The sequence below is a fragment of the Bidens hawaiensis genome, unplaced genomic scaffold (genome assembly GCF_021521415.1).
Source record: "Bidens hawaiensis isolate Kalapana, Puna unplaced genomic scaffold, B.hawaiensis_p1.1 tig00055817_1, whole genome shotgun sequence".
Lineage (NCBI taxonomy): Eukaryota > Viridiplantae > Streptophyta > Magnoliopsida > Asterales > Asteraceae > Bidens > Bidens hawaiensis.
In genome coordinates, this window is record NW_027500054.1 from 98,561 (window position 1) to 123,720 (window position 25,160).

A 25,160-nucleotide genomic window follows, 5' to 3' on the forward strand; every position below is an offset into this window, starting at 1 on the left:
TTTATATTGATAATTTAAGTTTGTTATGATACACAACACTAAACCCAAAAAAATAAAGTGGTGAGTGTCCAATAATATTAACATTTGTATACTCGTATAGCTTACAACACACACAATAAAAAAAACTTATTTAAAACGACGTGTATTCGGTTGGTAAAATCCGCTCATTGTGGCTCAGGTCAACGCGGATTTGATCGATATATGTTAATCAATACTAGAATTGAACCCGAAAGATAAATTTGTGAACACCCTGATATCAAAAATTAACACATATTTTTTAAAATTTGAAAATTAATATCTTTTTATGTCATGGTACGTGTTAGGGGTGCAAGTCGATGTGTCGGCATCGGTTAGGTATATTACGGTACCAGAACTAAAACTAACAGTAAATCAATAAAAATACAAAAAAATCAATATAATTAGGAAAAAAAATGATTAAAAAATAGCTTGTGCATACACAATGGAATGTAAACAATCAAAAAGATAATCCATCATTTGTGGCCTAGTGGTAAAAGGTTTGGGTTTTCCTGTGGAGATCGAAGTTCGATTCCCACCTGCGTCACTTTTGTTGGATTGTGGATTTATGACAATGAAGTGTTTGAGCTAGGCCTTGTGCCAGTTGTCAGCTCGAACCCTGAGCCCACCCGGGTTTTCGTCCCACCGTGTGTTATATCAGAGAGTTTTGCTCTTGTGGCGGCACAACAACTGTCGAGTGGCAGTCAACGGTATGGTTTCCTGGGGGAACGCCCAAGCCAAACTCTGAAGTTTGTGTGGGTCTGGTTAAGATAATATGTCTGACCAGAGTGAGACAATGAAGCTCTCCAAATTTAGAAAGTGCGATGGCCTAAAAACAAGAAAGTTGATGTTCTAACAAAATAATGATGCCCTACACCATTACAAGTTTGAGAAAGAGAGGGGGGGGGGGGGTCAGGAGTTTGGGAGCGAGTTGGTTGGCGTCTAGCGAGCGTTAAGACTTGCAAAGCTATTGGGGGAGAGTTTTTTCAAGGGGAAAGTATTTGTTGAGTTTGGGAATTTTGTATTATAAAGAATTAATTTAAATAGTTAAACCATTAGACTAAGTGTTTGGTTTAGTTAATTAAAACGTGATGTCATTGGTACGTAAGTAGTGGGCTTTAACTAACCCACTATTTAACAAGCATGTTGTTGTTTAACTAGATATTAAAAAAAACCAAAAATAAAAAAATGATTGGCTGAAATGAGGTGGGCCTCACCTTTCTAAGCCCTATTGGGCATTACAAGGAATTAGGGATGACAAGAGAAGGGTAAAAAGTTTGGTGCAAGGGAGGTGTTGTAGTTCGACAGTGAGTTAATGGATGAGGCGGATTTAGACGCCCCCATGGCGCCTCCACAACCCGATCTTACACACTTTTGAGGGGTTGATTAGCGAGTGCCTATTTACATACATGACAGCATCTTTTACACTTTTTAGTTACCCCGCTACACTTATAGTTATATAAAAGAAAACACCACCACCATTAACATAAATGTATGATTAATTTAATCAGTCATTGTTGTAGAACTTGCTAACCATTAATCAGGTTGGTGGTGTTTAATCAGATTGAAAATTTTATACCTAACTTTCATTTACATACATTCACCTTCTTATATGTAATTACGACGTTTGGCTAGAATCTGGTTAGCGATTTGATAAGACCAATACTATTAATCAGCAGACCTCTAACTACCGATTAGGCAACGATTTTCCAACACTGGTTAGGATTATGGGTGTTCATGATCGGTTTTCAAATTTTTTTATGTTCAGCTTTTAATCCGAATCTTTTAAACAACCCTAGTTAAAATTTTAATTAGAATTAGGATATTCATAAATAAATGAACCTAATATTCAAAATAAATCTTTCCAACTAACCAAACCACATTATGCCAGTTTCTGTTATTTCCGTTTGGTTCGCATTTTCCACACCAAACCGCAATCCTACGTGTCAACCAACCATTGGCCCATCCATTTTCATTTCATTTCATTTCATTCTCCACCAACTTTTATAAATAATAATAATCACAACAACAATAATACTCTGTTTCCAAAATCTTTCAAAATCAAAACTTTTCTCAAATCTTTCAACGAATTCGTCAATTTCCTTTCTGGGTTTTCAATCTTGGAGGTTATAATTGTCATTCCGATTGATAATAATAATAATAATCTTGGGTAAGTCCCTTCATTAATGCTCTGTTTTGATGCAAATTGGGTTTATTTTAATGCTCTGTTTTGATATTATTTTGCATTGATATTGAACCTTGAATTTAAAGGGTCAAACGTGTAATTGAACCCAATGTTTATTGAAGTTGTAGAATCTGGTATTAGGGTTTAATCTATGATTGAAGTTATTGAAAAATTTATAAAATTTATATGTTCATTTTGGACTTCAATTTTGACTCAAAAGTCAAACTCTGTTTTTAATCTTGAAGTTTTCGATTTTGGATTGTATATCATTTGCATTTATTGTGAATCTTGATTGTTGGTTGATCTAAATTGTTACTTATTATGCCAATTTTGGACTTAATTTTGATATGTTAGACCAAAAAGTCAAAATGTATTTGTTTGTGCTTTAATTTGCCTTCCAAACTCTGTTTTTAATCATTGTTAAATTGGGTAATTAATATGATTTTGGATTATTTATTATGTTTGAATTGTCTTTTCTTTTAAGTTTTGTGTTGATATTCTGTTAACATACATAAATACTGATCAGTTTGACCCAAAAAGTCAAAATTACCTATCAGCCTCTGTTTTCTTGAATTTGTAGTATCTAGTATAGTGTTTGATGCAAGATTGAAGTTATTGCTAATATAGTAAAATCTTTATAATTGTATATGAATTTTGGAGTTAATTTTTGATATGGCTGACCCAAAAGTCAAAATGTTTGTGTTTTTGTGGTTTAATTATTTTCCACACTCTGTTTTCAATTTTGAAGTTTTAAAATCAGATTTTGGATTGCATAATTTAGGGTTAGTTTATTTATTAATTTAACCCAATTTTTTTAAATTTATGTGAATCACTTTTCAAGTTTAGGTTTTTATAAATCTTGATCTGTTTGACTTGACTTCAAAAGTTAACATCACTTTTCAAACTCTGTTTTCTTGAAATGTATTGATATTATGTTACTGAAGTTATTGATTTTTTTTACTAATTCAACCTTTTTTTTTAAATGATAGTATTTGTGCTAGGTTTTGATGCAGGATTGAAAGTTTTTATTAATCTTGATTTCCCAAAAGTCAAAATCATTTTTCAGTTTTCTTGAAATTTAATGATTATATGCTACTGAATTTAATTATTATTATTATTATTATTATTATTATTATTATTATTATTTTTACTAATTTAACCCAAATTTTCTTAAGCTCATAGTATCCGGATTATGTTTCGATGCATGATTGCAAGTTTTTATTAATCTTGATCTGTTTGACCCCAAAAGTCAAATTATAAATTATTATATACATCTTTTGGCAGATAAAATTCTTGCAGTTATGACTGCAAAGATTAGTGGAATCATCGAAGGGACACAACCTGAAGAACTAACGAAACTACTGGTTTCACTCGCTGAAGAGGTAGGTCCCAGCAGAGCCTAGTTGGACCCGCAAGACTCACCTTGAAGAGGGACGTCTGCGCAGAAACCAACTGGATCCGCAGGACCAACCATGCTCAGAGACGTGACGTCCTTACGCGCAGTACGCAAGCTGGTCCCGCAGGAAATGCCTCCCGATGGTGAAGGACTCCGCCTGTCCCCGCAGCCTCGGATACAAGCCATCAGGGAAGGCCACCCGCGCAGCAGGGCTACACGCACAAGGCACTTAGCTCTCAATCACTCAGTGTCACCTGAAGGAATGAGCGAAGCCGGGAACTATCCCGCACAAGGGCGGGAGGGGGAGTACTCCCGCCCAAATAAGCCAGTCCGTACGATACAGGAAGATCTTCTGTACTGTACCTGACGAGGTATGGGAAAAAGATCTGACTAAAGATACGACAGCTTATGGACAACAGTATGGCGAGCAGCATGCTCCTACACTGTATGTCACTATTAGCCGCTGCCTACTCACCAACTACTGCCATACCACGTGCGTAGCCGTCAGTTGGTGGAACAGGAATAGTATACAGCAGGCCTGGTCACTATCAGCCGCTACCTACCCACCAACTACCAGCAGGGCACGTGCGTAGGCTACTGTTGGTAGAACAGGAACACTGTTGCAGCCGGCCATACCTCTTTGGAAACCTACCTTCGGCTATAAATACCACAAATGGTATGACCATCTCATCATATCATATCTCATCTTATATCATCATAATATACCTGATATCTGCTCTAGCAATCTCTTAATATACTTTTATATTTAAAGAGCAATCTAGTCTGATTCTCACGCCGGAGGGTGGTCACAAGGAGGAACCCCCCCCCCCCTTCTCAGTGACGAGCTCACGGTGTCTGTTTTGCAGGTTATCAGAAGAACCATCTTCCAAGGGTCTAACCCCTCGTGGGAAACATCTCTCCAACCCCCAGGTTACCAGTAATCTGCCCGGGGTCTGGTTAGTGTTTCTTCATTGGCGCCATCCGTGCATAAAGCTAGAACTTTATCTCCAGTTTTTTCAAACTTTCTACAAAAGATGGTTAGAGAAATTCCGGTAACCACAACCCCAGCTACTGGGGTGAACACCGGTAACACAGTTTTTACAAACACTACCCCGGTTACCCAAGCCGGGACAAGTGAAGTGAATTTTACGAACACTACCCCAGTTACTCAAGCTGGAAATGATCGCCTACTGGGATCCACTGATACCCAGGTTGAGAAACGAAGACTCCCCCGCCAAACTCTCGATGAAGTCAAGGCATGGGCGGAGGCACGACAAAAGGAATTCCAGGCTGAGTTGGACGAACGCTTGCGTTCCGTCCAACAGGCTGACGAATTCGAAGATTACTTGGATGACTCGGAGGAATCCGACTCCGACGCGAACCCTCGCCATAGGGCAAAAGGGAAGCGTAAGGAAATGGAATCCCAACCGAAAAGGCATTTTGGACAAGCCTTCAAACCAAAAAGCACAGGTGGAAGTCCACGAGACTTCTCCAAAACGTTCAGACCAAACATTGCAAATGCAGGGACGTCCAAGTTTGCAAGGGATATTGCGGAAGCAATCGCCCCAAAGAGTGCCAAACAAATGCCTAACATAGGCACATATGACGGTATATCTGATCCAGACGATCATTTGAACAGGTTCATAGCAGGGGCAACCGTCAGCAATTGGACGGAACCCACCTGGTGCTACATGTTCCAAATGACGCTTGTTGGGGCTGCTAGAGCTTGGTTTGATCGTCTACCGGTCAACCACATCTACGACTGGGCAGACTTCCAGCAGAAGTTTAGCCAACACTTCAGCCAGCAACGGAAGTATACCGAGGAGCAATGGACAATCCTCAAATGCATACGAGAAGAAGATGAATCTCTGCCAAACTTCATCACTCGCTTCAACTCAAAGAAGCTAAGTTTGGGCAATATCAGCGAAGATCTTGTTCGCGCTGCCTTCATCCAGGGCGCGCACGACCCAGAGCTCATCCGCACCCTAACGGGTAAAGATGGCATGCCATCCACATGGGATGCCATCATGACAGCAGCAAAACGCTATGCGGAAACGGAGAAGCAACTGGGTAGAGATCTGCCACAGAGCACAAACCTCTACACTCAGAAGACGAGAGAAGACAACGTCCTCAACGCCCGACTAAATAAAAAGCGGAAGCAAGGCATTTGGCAGTCAAGGGTAAACTTTGACACCTCATCCGGCTTGCAACATCGATTGGGCGGAAGGGATAATGCACACCCGCACCGGAACTCCAGATGGACGCCGCTCAGCAAAAGCGTCACTGAGATATTCGCCACCGAAGAGCTCCCGTGGCCAAAGCCTCCAATAATCCGACATCGTCACGATGCTGATCGGAGCAAATACTGTGACTTTCACAAGACAAAAGGCCACAACACTGAAGAATGCACAGACGTAAAAGACATGGTCGAAGCATTTGTCAGAGATGGGACGCTCGCGCACCTCGTGGCGCAATAAAAGCTGAGCAGGCGGGTGCGTGTAGAACCCCAGCTGGGGAAAACACGAATCAAAATTCCAGCTTCAATATCGAGACTACATGCTGCGTAAAGAACGAGATCCCGAACCAGGTGCGTATCGGCTCGATGGCACTCCCATCCCAACATGATGGAAGGGAGCTCATTTACACAGTTTGCATGTAAATCAATTCCAATTTGTAAAGAAAAGGCCAAGAGCCACTTCTAATGGAAATGATTCTCTTTAAGAACATCGAAGCTGATGATTTTACATTTATACTTTTCTGAACACTAATATGCCGGTTTTCACCGCATAATTACGTGAAGTCATTGCGTGGGAAGGCGGTCCTACCCGCACGAACCCAATAACGTGACAAACCTTCACGCAGGTCAGTTGAAGAGGAAAAAGTTCAGCACCCAAAAATGAAAGTGCCGGTCTATCCGCACCAATCATAACGAGGAAACTGAATAATAACCTATCAACAACCGCGCGTCGAACGGTTAAACTATGCAACACTGGTGACGGCATTCACATTACGTGAAGTCGTTGCGTGGGAAGGCGGTCCTACCCGCACGAACCCAATAACGTGACAAACCTTCACGCAGGTCAGTTGAAGAGGAAAAAGTTCAGCACCCAAAAATGAAAGTGCCGGTCTATCCGCACCAATCATAACGAGGAAACTGAATAATAACCTATCAACAACCGCGCGTCGAACGGTTAAACTATGCAACACTGGTGACGGCATTCACATTACGTGAAGTCGTTGCGTGGGAAGGCGGTCCTACCCGCACGAACCCAATAACGTGACAAACCTTCACGCAGGTCAGTTGAAGAGGAAAAAGTTCAGCACCCAAAAATGAAAGTGCCGGTCTATCCGCACCAATCATAACGAGGAAACTGAATAATAACCTATCAACAACCGCGCGTCGAACGGTTAAACTATGCAACACTGGTGACGGCATTCACATTACGTGAAGTCGTTGCGTGGGAAGGCGGTCCTACCCGCACGAACCCAATAACGTGACAAACCTTCACGCAGGTCAGTTGAAGAGGAAAAAGTTCAGCACCCAAAAATGAAAGTGCCGGTCTATCCGCACCAATCATAACGAGGAAACTGAATAATAACTTATCAACAACCGCGCGTCGAACGGTTAAACTATGCAACACTGGTGACGGCATTCACATTACGTGAAGTCGTTGCGTGGGAAGGCGGTCCTACCCGCACGAACCCAATAACGTGACAAACCTTCACGCAGGTCAGTTGAAGAGGAAAAAGTTCAGCACCCAAAAATGAAAGTGCCGGTCTATCCGCACCAATCATAACGAGGAAACTGAATAATAACCTATCAACAACCGCGCGTCGAACGGTTAAACTATGCAACACTGGTGACGGCATTCACATTACGTGAAGTCGTTGCGTGGGAAGGCGGTCCTACCCGCACGAACCCAATAACGTGACAAACCTTCACGCAGGTCAGTTGAAGAGGAAAAAGTTCAGCACCCAAAAATGAAAGTGCCGGTCTATCCGCACCAATCATAACGAGGAAACTGAATAATAACCTATCAACAACCGCGCGTCGAACGGTTAAACTATGCAACACTGGTGACGGCATTCACATTACGTGAAGTCGTTGCGTGGGAAGGCGGTCCTACCCGCACGAACCCAATAACGTGACAAACCTTCACGCAGGTCAGTTGAAGAGGAAAAAGTTCAGCACCCAAAAATGAAAGTGCCGGTCTATCCGCGCCAATCATAACGAGGAAACTGAATAATAACCTATCAACAACCGCGCGTCGAACGGTTAAACTATGCAACACTGGTGACGGCATTCACATTACGTGAAGTCGTTGCGTGGGAATGCGGTCCTACCCGCACGAACCCAATAACGTGACAAACCTTCACGCAGGTCAGTTGAAGAGGAAAAAGTTCAGCACCCAAAAATGAAAGTGCCGGTCTATCCGCACCAATCATAACGAGGAAACTGAATAATAACTTATCAACAACCGCGCGTCGAACGGTTAAACTATGCAACACTGGTGACGGCATTCACATTACGTGAAGTCGTTGCGTGGGAAGGCGGTCCTACCCGCACGAACCCAATAACGTGACAAACCTTCACGCAGGTCAGTTGAAGGGGAAGAGTTCAATTATCCCATTAAATGAAAGTGCCGGTCTATCCGCATGAATCATTAAAGGAAACTGAACACTAACCTATTGACAACCGCGCGTCGAACGGTTCAAATCAATTCTTAAAAAGGATGAGGAAAACCTACACGCAGGTCAGATAAGGGTAAAGTTTTGCCATCCTACTAAGTGCAAGTGACGGTTCTACCCGCACAATCACGAAAGAGGAAGCAAAACTCCACACCTATTATCAACCACGTTCAAAGGAACTTATCCTCAAAGGATGAGGAAAACCTACACGCAGGTCAGATAAGGGTAAAGTTTTGCCATCCTACGAAGTGCAAGTGACGGTTCTACCAGCACAATCACGAAAGAGGAAGCAAAACTCCACACCTATTATCAACCACGTTCAAAGGTTAACTTATCCTCAAAGGATGAGGAAAACCTACACGCAGGTCAGATAAGGGTAAAGTTTTGCCATCCTACTAAGTGCAAGTGACGGTTCTACCCGCACAATCACGAAAGAGGAAGCAAAACTTCACACCCATTATCAACCACGCGCAACAGGTTAACTATTCTAAACACTTGGAAAATTGCTAATTTAAACTAAATATGCAAGTCATAAGTTTATAAAGCAAGGAACCCAAAGAAGGAAATAACAATCTTATACGCAAAAAGATTAACATTTCACAAATGAATTATTACAAGAATGGCCGGGTAACTACCCGCCTACGAAAAGAAAAATAAATACATCCGTACAAGACTATCCTAGCAATGGGAAGGGATCTTCAGGATCAAGCCTCAGGGCCGCCTCCACTTGGACCCGCTCCATCAGAAGAACGAGGCGGTTTGAGGAAGGCTTTAAGGACAGCTAACCCATCATCAGCAGCAGCTACTTGGTTCACCTTCTCCACCACTGGATGCGGGAAGGCAGCATATTGGTTTACTGCTTGGTCATATATGGCTTCAGTGTCAACATTGTACAAAGGGAAGTTGGAAGGCGGGAAGCCTTCCTCAACGAACCCTAGACCAAGCAGGAAGCCAGCCCGTTCCCCATCCTCGTGAGAAGCGTTGAGAGCTGCGCTCATCGCATCGTCGTAGGATGTCTCTGAGAAGACACGATGCACAACCTACAAAGAAAATACAAGTGTCAAACACCTTTTCTATGAACAAAGGAAAGCGTGAAGACGTAAAGCTAAAATACCTGAGGCAACGCTTCTCGAAGAAGCCATTCCTTGGCAACCAGGGCTTGGGTGCAGGCGCGTTCGGCTTCGCTTTTATTGAGGTTGGCAAGTTGCACTTCCTTTGCAGCAGCCTCTTCAACGCCCTTAAGCTTCCGCTCTGTGTGGACAAGCACGCCCCTCTGGTCCAGGATCTCTTGGAGCTTCTTGGCATCTTCCATGGCCAAGGCATCATGAGCACGTTGGAGAGCCTCTAATTGGGCCTTGAGCTCCTCGTTCTCCATGCGTAAAGGCTCAGCAACGGCTTCAGCCTTGGTAGCCCTCTCAGTCGCGTTCCTCGCAGTCTCCTTAGCCAGCCGAATCTGTTCGTTAACAGCTTGGGCAGCCTTGGAGCGGGCCTCGAGTCGCACTTGAACTTCAACCTCGAGGGCCTTGAAGGCCTTCTCCTTCTCCGCAGCAGCTGCGGTCAATCGTTGGTTCTCCTCCCGAAGAGCACGCGCCTGAGATACGTCCTTGGCGCGAGCTGCTTTCAACTTGTCGTTTTCACGACAAAGCAGCTCGACGCGCGGCTGCATCCGGGCCTGGAGAACCCGAAGCTCATTGGTTAGCCTACCCTCCTGGTAGCTAGCCATGGCTTCCCCCAACGCACCATGAGGAGCAGCGTGGCGAGCCCAGTCCACGCACTCCACAGGGGTACGAAGGGTCGTTCCTCGGCGTATGTTCCATCGCGGAACATACACTTCATTGGAATCCGACACTGCAAAAAACAAAAAAGCAGTTAGGAAAAAGATGATAAAAAATTAAAAGTGAAAAAGGGCCAAAGGAACCTACGCACCTGTAGGGTCTATAACAGGCCGATAACCGCCGAACCCATCACCTGAACCCAAAGGAAACCCATCCAAAAGGTCAGGCAGATGGGAAGGTGGCAAAGACTGGCGAGTACTCCCATGCGTACCTGATGGGCCGGCCGTCGGTGCCGGTGGCGGGGGCATGGTGGCAGCCGCCGCAGCCGCTGCCGCAGAATCCGCAGCAATCGTAACCGCCGGCTCGGTGAAGGACGCCGTAAAAATCGCACTCACGGCCGGCGGTGGCGTAAACTCGGCTGGAACAGTCGGCTCAGAGTGAGCAACTGAACCAGCGGGACCAGGCGCAGGCGCCTGGGTCGACGCCTCAGGTAGGCTGACCAAGCCTACCGTCATCGGCGGAGAGGTACTACTCGGTACTTCAACCTGGAATGCGTCAACATCCACGCCTGCACAAGAAGATAAGTGTTAATAAATTTATGAAGTGATAAAACTACAAAAAGAATGTTTGTACTTACGGGTTTTCTTGAGCCTGAACGTACGGAGGGGCGGGGACAAGCCCGATGGGGCCGGTCTCTTGACGCCGGTCACCGTCGTCGTCATTGGTTCTCCGGAGGTAACAGTCGTAGCCTCCGGAGCAGTGGTCTTCTCACCACCGGGGTTCCCCGCCACCTCTTCACTATCTGACTCGGTGTCAGATAGAAGCACCGGATCAGCCGTAGAGGCCACCTTCTCCTTTCCCTTCCCTCCGGCAGCCTTCTTCTTCCGCACAAGGGGAGGACCATCTGCGGATTCCTCAGAAGAAGACAGGATGTAAGGATTTCCAGCAGCGGGTACAGCATTGAGGGGTTGAGGATAGAATATCGCCTTACCTGGCCGCCGGTGGCTCAGGATCTCTTGGCCCGGCGGATAGACCTCCACAAATCGATCCGCCGTTTGCTCCAGGATGGGCAACTCATTGTCGTCCAGAGCACGAGTGCCCACCCGCACGGGACCGTCAGCTTCCCGCGGGAACAGGAGCGACTCCAAATTATTCCCCTCTGAAAGAAAAGAAACAGTTAAAAAATAAACTAATATCAGCAAGAAAGACAAGACATACCATAAGGAATAGAGTTCAAACCGTATTCGAGAAGGATAGGAAACCGAGACGCCACCTTCCATACCCGGCTCATCCCCAGCAGCACCATCCCGGACTCCGCAAACCGGTAAACCGGAGATTGGACCCGGGATATCTTCGCGAACCATTCCGCCTCCTGGTAGCTGGAAGCGTGAAGGCTCGGAAGCGCTTGACCCTTCTTGAACTTCATGGCAATGGGGATGGCGCGGGCAGAGATGTAGAAGAACTCCCGCTTCCACGATCGGAGACTGCGCTCGGTCACACAGATCTTCAAACCCTTAATACGGGTTGTCAGGGTGTACCACCCCTGGACGCACCTCCAAGTATAGAAGGTCATCAGGCGGTCCACGTAGGGCTCAATACCCAGAATCCGGCACACCCACTCGAAGTGCCGGATCTTGGCAATCGCCATCGGATGCACCTCGGTCAGGTGTACACCGTGCCTCTCCAGGACACGGTACATAAACTTTGTCAAAGGAAACCTAAGGTTCCCATAGACAAAGAATGCAGCATATACCCCGATCTTGCCACTGGGGGCATCGTACACAGTCTGGTGGGATTCAGGAAACTCAGGCTCAAGAGACTCAAGCATGAACTTCATGACGATGTACTGGTACTGATCGACAGGTAGAGCACACTGGCACTCGCCAGCAGTACTCCTATCATCGGCTACAGCTTCAGCATCATGGGAAGACATTTTGCAGAAAGAAGAAAGTGATTTCGGGAAAATGCTTGCCTGAAAACGGGAGTATTTGCCGGAAATCACTAAGAAGAAGAAGAAAAGTGAAAGTGTGGATTACAAAGAGGCCTCTCCCCCTTTATATACTAATCGCAATTAATGCGGTGAATTTAATGCGGAGGAGAGAGAAATCGAAGGTGCAATGAAACTATGACACGTGGCAAAAAGCAGGCTGGCAACAGCTGTTGACAGGACGTGTGCCAGTAATTTCGCGGCCACGCGCCCGAAAAATCGCGCCCACGCGCCGTAAAAAGCGTCTGGAATGACCATATAATGTCACGTCACCATAACTTCCTGCACGTCCTGACACAGTCAGAAGAAACTGTCGCACAACGTTTCAGAGGTTTGGACTGTTCCTATCTTTCCACCAACCTTTCGAATTTCAAAATTCAAAATTTAAAAATATTAAAAAGTAAGCGGGAAAATACCCCTTACCTTGGCAAACAAGTAACCGTAAGACGGATGCGGGTACAGTGTTAAGGCAAAACCCTTCACATACCTAGCACCCGCAGGGAATTGAAACCAAGAAAACCTTGGCGAACAAATAACCGTAAGACGGATGCGGGTACAGTGTTTAAGGCAAAACCCTTCACATACCTAGCACCCGCAGGGAATTGAAGCCAAGTACCTCGGCAACCAAGTAACTGTAAGACGGGTGCGGGTACAGCGTAAAGGCAAAACCCTTCACATACCTAGCACCCGCAGGGAATTGACGCCAGGAATACCTTGGAAGTAAAGTAACCGTAAGACGAGCGCAGGTACAGTGTAAAGGCAAAACCCTTCACATACCTAGCGCTCCGCTGAGAATTGAAACCAAGAAGGATCTTCTGGGCAATGCTTGCGGAAACGGAAATAACATCCCCGCATAGCGGGAACGTCGAGAACTACGTTGTTTGAAGCTCCAGGATGGAATTGGTGGTTTTAACATAATTGATCACTATGTTCAAAACTACCAAAACCTCACGGAGAATCCACACAAGTAGGACTCAACGCTCCTGACTTGCGAGGAGGTTACAGCCTACCCGCATCATACCCAAAGACCAAGCAGGAAACTCGGGAATTTCTGCAAGTGACAAGGACTTCCGCGGGAAGAATCTCCATGGAAAACCTTAAAAAACCCTTTTCAAAACCCTCTGCTTAAAAGTCCAAAAGTTCACCTCACTTTATTAAACACTCATGAGAAGAACATTGGACTGGGGGGACTTGAAGAGGTAGGTCCCAGCAGAGCCTAGTTGGACCCGCAAGACTCACCTTGAAGAGGGACGTCTGCGCAGAAACCAACTGGATCCGCAGGACCAACCATGCTCAGAGACGTGACGTCCTTACGCGCAGTACGCAAGCTGGTCCCGCAGGAAATGCCTCCCGATGGTGAAGGACTCCGCCTGTCCCCGCAGCCTCGGATACAAGCCATCAGGGAAGGCCACCCGCGCAGCAGGGCTACACGCACAAGGCACTTAGCTCTCAATCACTCAGTGTCACCTGAAGGAATGAGCGAAGCCGGGAACTATCCCGCACAAGGGCGGGAGGGGGAGTACTCCCGCCCAAATAAGCCAGTCCGTACGATACAGGAAGATCTTCTGTACTGTACATGACGAGGTATGGGAAAAAGATCTGACTAAAGATACGACAGCTTATGGACAACAGTATGGCGAGCAGCATGCTCCTGCACTGTATGTCACTATTAGCCGCTGCCTACTCACCAACTACTGCCATACCACGTGCGTAGCCGTCAGTTGGTGGAACAGGAATAGTATACAGCAGGCCTGGTCACTATCAGCCGCTACCTACCCACCAACTACCAGCAGGGCACGTGCGTAGGCTACTGTTGGTAGAACAGGAACACTGTTGCAGCCGGCCATACCTCTTTGGAAACCTACCTTCGGCTATAAATACCACAAATGGTATGACCATCTCATCATATCATATCTCATCTTATATCATCATAATATACCTGATATCTGCTCTAGCAATCTCTTAATATACTTTTATATTTAAAGAGCAATTTAGTCTGATTCTCACGCCGGAGGGTGGTCACAAGGAGGAACCCCCCCCCCTTCTCAGTGACGAGCTCACGGTGTCTGTTTTGCAGGTTATCAGAAGAACCATCTTCCAAGGGTCTAACCCCTCGTGGGAAACATCTCTCCAACCCCCAGGTTACCAGTAATTTGCCCGGGGTCTGGTTAGTGTTTCTTCACTCGCTAAGGATTGGGGAGATGAGTTAGATACAAACAAGTTAAAAGCCGTTCATTTAAGTGGCGCGATGACGAACATTGTCTATCGAGTTACTTGGCCCAAAAACGCCACTGATGCTGAAGAACGAGCGGTTTTGGTTAGAATTTATGGTGAAGGGTCGGATATTTTCTTTGACCGGGTCGAGGAAATCCAGACCTTTGAGCTGATCTCGACCCACGGGCATGGCCCACGCCTTCTTGCGCTGTTCCCCGAAGGCAGAGTTGAGGAGTTTATTCATGCAAAGGTATATATATATATATATATATATATATTAAGTTATTAGCATTAACATTTCATGACATAATGTACTATAAGTAGTAAATATATTAATAACATTTCATGAAATCACAGACACTGTCAGCTTCTGATCTTCATGATCCCGAAATATCGACACTAGTTGCAGCCAAAGTTTGGGAGTTTCATGGCTTTAATATGCCCGGGTCAAAGACTGTTGTTCTTTGGTCAACAATGAGGTATATTGTGTATTAATGATTTATAAAATATATTAGAATTTTGATGGTAACTTGATATCTCTTTTTTTTTTTTTGCAGAAAATGGCTGATTAAGGCTGGAAGTTTGTGCACTCAAGAACACGCTAACGAATTCAAACTCGATGTTATAGAAAATGAAATCGACACATTGGAAAACAAGTTATCGAAACACCACCAAGATGTTGTTTTTTGTCATAATGATTTGCAATATGGGAATATTATGATTGATGATAATACAAGAGCCGTCACACTTATCGTAAGTTACTTTTACCGAATAATGAAACTTTTTCGTATTGTTGACAGTATATGATGTTTGGCATAATGGGTACCGATAAAGTTTGAATCTTTATTAATCTTGTGAACTAAACAGGACTATGAGTATGCTAGCTATAACCCTGCGGGTTATGATATTGCAAATCACTTTTGTGAATGGGCTGCTGATTATCACACCGATACGCCTCAAGTTTTGGATTATAACAAGTACCCAAGTAATATTTTTAGTCTTTGATTTTTTATAATATTTGGAAAACTTCTGTTATGTTACGACTGAAGGGTATTTTCGGCATTTTGAATTAACGTATGCTTGTTAAAACATTGTAGGTTTGGAGGAGAGACAAAGATTCGTGAAGGCGTATCTTAGCTCAACAGGTTAGATTTTTTACAGTTTTACGGTTTTACCCTCTTGAAATATGTACCAACAACGTTGAACTAGTCTAAGTTGTAATCTTATAAAACATTTATTGTTCTTGTCTTGAAGACTTATATGTTAATAATAGTCAAGCAAATCTTATCTACAACTCTTACCAAAATCTACAACTCTCACCTGTATTGTAGTGTGGGTAGGGTACCGAATAATATTATAATTCTATAACTATAAGTGTTGTTTGTTGATGTTCACAGGAAACCAACCAAGCGACACCGATGTCGACCAGCTTATCGACGACGTGGAAAAATACGCTCTTGCAAACCATCTGTTTTGGGGACTATGGGGAATAATCTCGGTACGTTATCTTTAACATTTTGTTCTCTTTATTAATCATATTATGCTTAAATAGTTTTAATTTTTTTTTAAATTATTTATTTATTTATTTATTTATTATTATTATTATTTTTTTGTTAATATTTTGAACAGGGTTATGTTAACCAAATTGAGTTTGATTACATGGAGTATGCTAGACAGAGGTTTAGTCAGTATTGGTTGAAGAAGCCACAAGTGTTGAAGTAATGATGGTGGTTTTGTAACACATGGCACATGAAACACATTGTTTTTTTAGTTGTAAAAGTTGTGTGAACAAGATAACAACAACATAGACTGCATTGTTTTGTTGGTATACTTGAAAAGAATTGTGTAAAGTTGAGTTCGATTCTAGACGGTAAATGTGTAATATGATATCGCGAATTTGGTTGTTTGGGGGTGTTTTTAGATGGTTTGATTTGAATTAGTATTGTTAACTATTAGTTTGGATGTTTTAATAATAGACTTTTTGTTCTCATGTAAAATTATCAATATGTACCAACAAACTTTGAAAATATTAAAAATGAAAAATAAAATTTATATGATTTGAATGCAACATATATGAAATTTGGTTACTATTTAGCGACAAATTTTCAAGTGTAACCGAAAATATGAGGTAATCATAATCTAAAATGTCACTAAATAATATCAACGTTTTGTCATTGTTTCAGTTAGCTCATTGAATTTATACAATTAATAAAATTTCATATTGAAACAAATATTAAACTTTAGTTATTATTTTATAGCTTTTAAATAAAAATATATATTTAAAAATTAAAAAGCTTTAAAAAATTAGAAACCATTTGAATATTTAAAAAAATTCAGAATACAAGTAATACAAGCACCAGTGGTCTAGTGGTAGAATAGTACCCTGCCACGGTACAGACCCGGGTTCGATTCCCGGCTGGTGCATTTTAATTTTGAACATTTTGCATCATGTATTTTTTTAATGCAATTTATACAAGTTGAATAAATATAGTTTTGACTCAAAAATATTAAGCAAAAATCATCAATAATAAGATGTATAATGCAATTTCATCAGTAAAATAAATAAATAAATAACAAGTTTTGTAATTAAATTATTAAGCACAAATCACACTTGATATTATTAACATATTTAATCATGTGAATGAATCAAGTAACTATTAAACTACTGAAGTTTAATGAACCCTGCAATGTACAAAATCCATCGTTTTCCATCTCCGCGTTAGTAAACGTAAAGGCCCGTTGTAACTTTTTAAACGAAAACGCTTCGACTTCTATCATATACGATGCAGAAACGGGCCTATGATCCGAGAGTCTAATTTCAGCCCGTTTGTAGCTCAGTTGCTGCATCCCCTTCCCGTATGAAAGTATGCGGTCGCACCTGAATAAAAGCAACCGTTAAACAAAAGATTAATATGAATTATAAAACAATACTTTAGCAATAAGAATTAAATTATATTACCATGCGGGAGTACGCCTTCCAACTTTAGGATCCTCGCCATAATATTTATCTGAATTTGGCTCGTATTTGTAAGTCGGTGGGAAATTTAGCGCGCCTTCGGTCCACCCGTCAAACGCACCCCCTATTCTTAGCTACAAATTTATCATATATATATTTTTAAAAATCTACAAAATTATAAAGGAAAATTGAGACGTGCTCATTACAGGTCGCAGTTTCAGCCCGTTTATTTATGAGCGGGTCGATTTGGGTTGTACTTTGTTAGTTAACGGGTCAAAGGGGTCAAGAGTCCCCCAAATGTAGGCTTGCAAACGAACCGAAGAACACGAACAAAGCATGTTCGAGACTGTTCGTTTAACTTTAACCAAACAAGCGATCAAACATGAACAATTAACGAACGGGGTTTTCATATTCGTCTTCGTTCGTTAATAAAACCAGCATGTTTTTGTTTGTTTATGCTCGTTCGTTAATAGTATAAGCAAAAGGTTCACGAACGTAAACTAACGAATATACTGAAAATGAACATAACTGACTGTGTGAACACCAACTGAAAGTAAACTGAACAAACATAAGCGGGCCAAAAATATTATTGTGAATTTATAAACGAACGTTCACGAACATAAATGAACGAACAAGGAATGCGTACATATTCATTCATTTAATTAACTAAACAAAAAAAATGTCATGTTCGTTCGTTTATTAAATTCAAAGTTTGTTAGTATCATAACACCTTACCTGATCACTCTCTAACAATTTGGACCACGCGTTTTTGGAGATCAAATCGCGTGCTTCCTCATATGACAAATTAAACCGGTAGTTAAGATCGCCCAACCATATAATCCGCCTAAAAGTTACAAAATCAACTTGTAAGATGGCGTTAAAGTACAAAATAAAACATGTGTTTCACATAACCTGTACTTACTCATGATCCTTAATACTCCTTGGAAGTGGAACATTTGATGTTGAATTAAAACGTGTTCGTTTATATATTTCGTCCACGTCAGCATTCCTTTTAACAATATCAACGTCTCTCTCGCCAGACGTTAAATGAGTGCATATGAAACAGAAGTTTGTTTGATATACTGACATACTCACTGATATTGACCCCTAAAAAACCAAAAATTATTGCAAGCAATCAACTTTTAGTTATATATATATATATATAGAGAGAGAGAGAGAGAGAGAGAGTTAACTCGTTAAGTGTTGTTTTCATGCCCGTGGTTTGTTCAGTTACGCAACTTTGTTACCGTTTTTGAATTCATTGCAACTGGATACTTCACGTTTCAAAAACTTGCCATTTTAGTACTTTTGTCTAACCCCCGTCTATTTTGTCCGTTAAGTCAGGGGTAAAACGGTCATTTCGTCTTTTTTTTATTTCTCATTTTTTTAATCTTTGAGTTAAGTGTCATTTTCATACCTGAGGTATGGCCAACTACGCAACTTCCGTACGTTTTTTGAATTTTTTGCAACTCAAGATACATGCAATTTTCGCACTTTTAACTAACCCCGTCTATTTTGGTCGTTAAGTCAGGGGTAAAACAATCATTTTGTAATTCATATTTATATTAAAAATATTAAAAAAGAACGAAGAAAACAAACCTTGTTACCTATGTAGCCCATTACACCAACACCAACGGTCGACACGTGTACGTTTTGTATATGTTTCCGCAAGATTCTCCGAACCCAAATGGTTATAAAAATGCCAACCATTTGCTTGCTTACGACTCTAACATATTGCGGTTTTCTTTTTCGGTCAATATCTAGTTTCGCAGGCCCGTTGACTTCTGGTTTGACTTTTTTATCACCATTCAAATATGTCTCTAAAGGATCATAACCTTTAGAAGATTTTGAATCTTTAAATGAGTCAACAAACTCGTCTGCTTTTTCTTTAGAATCTGTTATTTCCACATCGGTGTCGATTTCACTTTCTAGCATGGTTTCGGTTTCATGTTCTGCATTTGGAGAATGATAATGAGATGGCTTTAATCTTGATGGAGAAGGAGGGTGACTGTAACATTTGAACTTGGTTTTTTTGGGTTGAATATTGTTTAAGGTTTCACGAATGATGTTTTCCCATATGGGAATCGGTCGGTCATCTTCAGAACCGAAAATGTTTCCAGCGTTTAGAGGTATGATTTCCTGAAAACTGCAAGTAAAGAATGTTGTGTAAAATAAACAACTTTAAACTTGAACTTAAATCCAATTTAAATGAACATAACTTAAATATAATAATAATAAATAAATAAATAAAAACTGAAAACGAAACACAGTGTCTACATTTTCCATAAAAATGCAATCTTTTTGGCTCGTTTAATGCACAAAACATATAAATTTTCAAATAAATTGCATTATGATATAGTCTTTTAAGTTACTTTTTCTGATAATCTAATTGAGTCAACTTTGGTAATGTTTATTGCTATAATCTCAAACATGTAATTAAAATAATAGCTAAAAACGAAACAGATTGAACTAGACTTGTAAACGAACCGAACGAACACAAACAGAACATGTTCGTGCTCTTTCGTTTAACTTTAACCGAGCAAACTATCGAGCACGAACAATTAAACGAGCGTGGTTTTCTTGTTCGTTAGTTGAGAAAATGAACATGTTCGTGTTCGTTAACAGTATAAACGAACTGTTCACACATAGTATACAAGTGTTTACAACTTTCTAAATTGCTTTATTATAAAAAATGAAACATTGTTTAAATAATATGTTATGCAATTTTATTCAAATCGATACTTACCCGATAACATATATGTCTGCATGGTAGTCGGTATCGAGCCAGTCTCTAATATCAAGGTCTTCTGGTGGAAGTTCACCTCCGACATTCCAAGTATTAGCAGACACCCTAAACAACATTAAAAGTAATAATCAATAAATTACAAGTTTTAAGGTGTTAGTAATTTAACTTAGCCAAATAATGTGACTTAGGGGTGTTAAACGGGCAGTGTTTGCGACCCGAAAATTGTGTCAGACACGTGAACCCGAACACGGCCCGCATATTCACAGGTTGACCCGAACATGACCCGTTTGACCTGAAAGTTTGTATTTATTTTTATTTAAATTTACACTTTACAACAAAAAATACAAATTAATATAAAACATTTACATTTTAATTATAAAATCGTATGTCAATTTCATTTTTAGTTTTAAATTTTGATATAAAGCACATATTAAGAAAAAAAATAAAAATGTAAGACGAGCCAACTCGCGAACCTGTCGGGGTGACCCGAGCCTGACCCATTTAGTTAAATGTGTTCGCAGGTTCAACCCCAGTGTCGTGTCAGAGATTCACACCCCTAATGTGACTCAGTGCGTGATTTGTGAATCTTATATAATATAACCTGAGTTCCTTTGAGTCAATAAGTTGTGCTCTAAATGTCTCCGATTTCCTTCTTCTTGACCTGGGAAAAGCTCCTGATGTCAAAAAGGAAACAGCAACAAAACCACGTGATTCGGATCAATTTATCGCATAATTATGCAGTTTTCTTAGTAAACATAACATCTTTAGTTTACACCCAAAAAAAAAAAAAACTTGTTACTTATCTGGTTGAACAACAATCAGATTCCACAAGTGAGTATTCTGTCATGTACTACATATAAATTGCAGGGCATAATAATATAAAAAAGTTTTCGGTTTTAATACCTATTTATGATATTTTATTCAACTCCTAAGACTATCTACACCATGGAAGAAACATCTTTTTCTTTGTGGATTTTAAGTTTTAACAACCCTATTAAAAAGTTATCTTTAAATGTATTCATAAAGCTTGATGATTTGAAAGGCGTGCTACTACGATGTCATACAGGCCGCATAACTTTTGCAGAACACTGTGAACACACCATTGTCACATGTGTCAGTTAAAGTCGTATCATACAGGCACGTATAGGCTTGTAAACGAGCACGAATGGCATATGCTTGTGTTTGTTCATTCAACTTTAACCGAACAAACGATCAAACACAAGCAATTAAATTCGTTTGTTAAGAAAATGAATGTGTTCATGTTCATTCATGTTCGTTTGTTAACAATATAAACGAACGGTTCACGAATGTAAACGGACAACGAACATAACTGAGCAAAAACTATTTAAAAGTACAGTAATGAAAACAATGTGTTGGACCTAAAAGGTTATTAAAACTATAGTACGTTGTAATGGGCCAAAAGTTTTAAAATTTAAATGAATATATTAATGAACGAACTTAAACAAACGTAAAGTAACGTACATAAATGAGCAAACATAAACGAACTGTTCGCTAAACGTTTGGTTTGCTTACAGCCTAAATTGTTAGTGGTGTTTATTCACAAATGTCAAGAAACAAAAAGGTCAACATAAAAAAAAAAACAAAGAAAAAAAAAACAGCAATTACCAATATGATCATCATTCTGAAAGTCATCTCCTTTCTTATCCAAACCACCTTCTGCAACCAAACCCACAAAACAAAATTAAACCAAACCCGAATTATTTTAATGATTCTCAGAGATGGTCCTGGATAGGCAGCCTGAAACCCGATAGGTAACTCGATCAAAACCCGACGGGCTTGGGACGAGCTTTAATAGTTGGGTATGGGTTTAGGATTATAGCGGTGCAAACGAGCCGAGCTGTTTGCGAGCTACTTCAGATCGGCTCGTGAAAAAAAATCGATCAGCCGAGCTTAAACGAGCTCAAACCTAAAAGTAAGCTCGTTTAATAAACGAGCCCGAGCTGGCTCGCGAGCCTAAAGGAGCCTGTTATTTTTATAATATATATGCATATATATATTTACATGTATATATATGTATATAATTAATAAATTAACAAAATAACTAAATTTATATATTAAATTTTAATTGAAAAAAATATAGAAATGTATAAAAATTAATTAATAAATACTAAATTAACAAAATAACTAAATAACTAAATAATATATATTATGTTATATGTTAAATTTTAATTGAAAAAAATATAAAAATTAATTAAGAAATAGTAAATTAACTAAATAACTAAATAATATATATTATGTTATACATTAAATTTTAATTGAAAAAAAATAAAAGTATATAAAAATTAATTAATAAATAGTAAACAAGCCGAGCTCGGGCTTGAAAAACTACCGACGAGCAGAGCTCAAGCTTTAGAAATAAAGATCGAAACGAGCCGATATCGAGCTCGGGCTCGGCTCATTTGCACCCCTAATTGGGAATACCTAAACTAAACCCGACCCATTGCCATCCCGAATCAAAACCCGATACACAAACAACAAAATGAACCAACCTGCAGCAGTGGGATGATGAGCACTATCATCAGAATCAGCACTGTAATCAGAGCTATTAGTGGGTATATTAAGCCACTTATGAATAACCCTCGGCCACAATAATAACTCTATGCAACTGCAATCCCACCATCTTTCAACCCGGTTTCTCTGCAATTGTAGGTCATATACACATGGGTTTTCGATTATTATTATTATTAATATACCCAAATCAATTGTATAGTGAATGTGTTGATTAATTACCTCAGACGAACGATCCATTGAAAGTGTTTAATGGTGTGATGAATATTAACAGGATGGAAGCAATGGGGTGTCGATATATTTGTTTTGTTAGTTGACTTAATGAATAGAAAATTGTTATCTTTACGGGTAACGTGTTTTATTAATCTCAACTATTATCTTGCTGTATGTTCGTTCTAATTAAGGAATTAACACTGACAATTTAAACTTTTAATGTATCTGTTTCCAACGACCCGCAACTATCAGAATCCTAACGTTGTTACTTGTAGGTTGTCGGAAAAATGATCTTGGCCGAAAAGTCACGTTTTTTTGCGGGTAAACTCAACCTATACACCAGCACCACCACCGACTCATGACCAGCCAACCACCACCAATCGATTCCGAAGATGGTTCGAGGGTTCTGTCGATCTTAATAAATGGGGTCCTAAAAGTTCGATCTAAGGTTACAAAGATGTTAGAGACGGAAATGTTGAGTTTTCACGAAAAAGAATGTGAGTTTTTAAGGCAAAAACGGTTTTCTGGTGACTTGCAAGTAACGACGTTAGGATTCCGTTACTCGTGGATCATAGGAATAGATACGTTAAAAGTTGTGACCATCAGCAACTAATTTGTTAGGAGGAACTAGCAACGACCAAAAAAAGATAGTTAAGATTAATATAAATTAATACACCTTATACTTTTAAATTTGTAGATTTATGACACTGACTCGTTAAAAAGATAAGGGTTGAATTGTTTAAGACACGTTTAAATTTATGTCTTAACTATACTATTTATATTTATAGTTTTTATTATTTTATAGTTTCATAAAGTGGCCCAATGCGTCGGTGGTGGAGAGGTAAGAAAGAGACTTGATGTTTCATATGACCCAAGGTTCGATTCTTGCCCCCGTTATTTAATTTCGGCGGCACCAGGTGGTGATGGAGACTAGGCGAATAGGTGACGTTCACTAGTTTGATTCCAGTACTGAACGAATTTTATCTCATCGCACCGTCGTGTCTTTGGGAGAGTGTTCACGGACGTTGGCTTGAGGTAAGGGCTTTCCTCAGATCGGAAGACAAGTATATACCGAAATTATGGATTTAGTCACTAGCTCATTTGAAAGATTCATTGGCAGTTAAAAATAAAATAATAAAATATGTTATGTATTAGTGAAGAATGTTATGGATTTTAGTTTAAGATATGTTAAATATTATGTATTTATGCATTAATTAAAACTTTTATGAACTTTTGTCAAAATTTTGTTTTAGTGTGTATTGTATTATTTATTGGGCTCCTAAACAGGACGTGTCATAGGGATGAAATCGGTATCGTACCGGTTTTGAAATGTTTGGTTCGGTATTGGCACCGGGATAGTACCGATATTGAAAGAAAATTCAGAAAATACTAGTACCAAAAACTCAAAACTTGATGCTAATTCGGTACCGATGGTACCAACACCAAATCTGCTCATCCCTAACGTGTCATGTTAACCAATTTCTTAAAAGGTTTGTGTTTTGAAAAAATGATATGATTGGTTATATAAAACTTGTGAGCAAAAACCTCATTTTATTGATGTTGAAAAAAAAGTTAATATAGAAATATCTTAGAAACAAATGTTACATCAAGAACATGAGTGTTAATTTAAAACTTGTGAGCAAAAATCTCATTTTCTTGACATGTAACATTTGTTTGTAAGTTATTTCTATACCCTACGCATCTCACACGTTAAGATGTGTTATTATTATTGACTTTATTAGTTGACCCCAACCGATCTAAAAAGATGATTATTATTAAATAATGCATCCTTAGTTCATTAAATAAATAAGCCTACAATGATTGTTGTTTTAGTTGGTCCGCTAAAGTACTAAACGATTCACGTTGGATTAGTTTAATGACTTGTTGGTCCATAAGTTAGGGCTATAATTTTGGTTTAATAGTTGGATTTTTAGGTTAAATTTATTTTATTTAATCACTATAATGCATGAAACATTCTAAACTATTATGTTAAAAATTAACCTTATTTTTAACGATATAGTTTTGTAACAGGCTGCGTGTTACACCTATAATTCACTATTCGCTTTCACCATTCACACTTTTTTAATAAATTATTATCATAGTTAGAACAACTTATGTATAAACTTTTAGTATCAAAAGTTACATGTATACGTATATAGTACATAAAAAGGTATACAAATAATAGACATGTGTAATTGGAGATAAAGAACATCTAATAAAACGTTTAATATGATTTCTTTTACAACATTAGCTTGGTGATAACAGTACGTCTAATATGAATGTTTAATATGATCTTAAATAATAATATATATTTTTTAATTAGAGAATGATATTGATGGCGATGACTTATTATTAAACCAAATAAAGAGTTAATAGCCATTTTCGTCCATGTGGTTTACTACTTTCGTCACTTCAATCCAAAGTTTGAAATTTTGTCAATTTAGTCCTTATAGTT

At 40.0% G+C, this 25,160-nt stretch overlaps 2 protein-coding genes and 1 non-coding gene across 3 annotated transcripts; 2 read left to right on the forward strand and 1 right to left on the reverse strand.

Moving 5' to 3' along the window:
- Nucleotides 1-460: 460 nt before the first annotated feature.
- On the forward strand, nucleotides 461-16,023 carry LOC143601173 (putative choline kinase 3). Its single transcript, XM_077078650.1, has 9 exons — nucleotides 461-467; nucleotides 596-725; nucleotides 14,220-14,511; nucleotides 14,619-14,740; nucleotides 14,819-15,014; nucleotides 15,129-15,246; nucleotides 15,359-15,406; nucleotides 15,659-15,759; nucleotides 15,891-16,023. Exons 1-9 carry the CDS (start codon nucleotides 461-463, stop codon nucleotides 15,981-15,983), a joined length of 1,107 nt encoding a protein of 368 aa, XP_076934765.1. The 3' UTR covers nucleotides 15,984-16,023.
- Nucleotides 16,024-16,614: 591 nt separating this feature from the next.
- On the forward strand, nucleotides 16,615-16,685 carry TRNAG-GCC (transfer RNA glycine (anticodon GCC)). Its single transcript has one exon. It is a non-coding gene; the product is annotated as a tRNA-Gly (tRNA).
- A 222-nt stretch (nucleotides 16,686-16,907) lies between these two features.
- LOC143601174 (type IV inositol polyphosphate 5-phosphatase 3-like) lies at nucleotides 16,908-22,759 on the reverse strand. The gene is made up of 10 exons (XM_077078651.1): nucleotides 22,715-22,759; nucleotides 22,474-22,621; nucleotides 21,590-21,640; nucleotides 20,565-20,637; nucleotides 19,964-20,068; nucleotides 18,817-19,363; nucleotides 18,140-18,324; nucleotides 17,953-18,061; nucleotides 17,221-17,351; nucleotides 16,908-17,139 (listed from the first exon to the last, which is right to left on the reverse strand). The coding sequence occupies exons 1-10, from the start codon at nucleotides 22,730-22,732 to the stop codon at nucleotides 16,908-16,910; spliced, it is 1,599 nt and encodes a 532-aa protein (XP_076934766.1). The 5' UTR covers nucleotides 22,733-22,759.
- Between the last annotated feature and the right edge of the window lie 2,401 nt (nucleotides 22,760-25,160).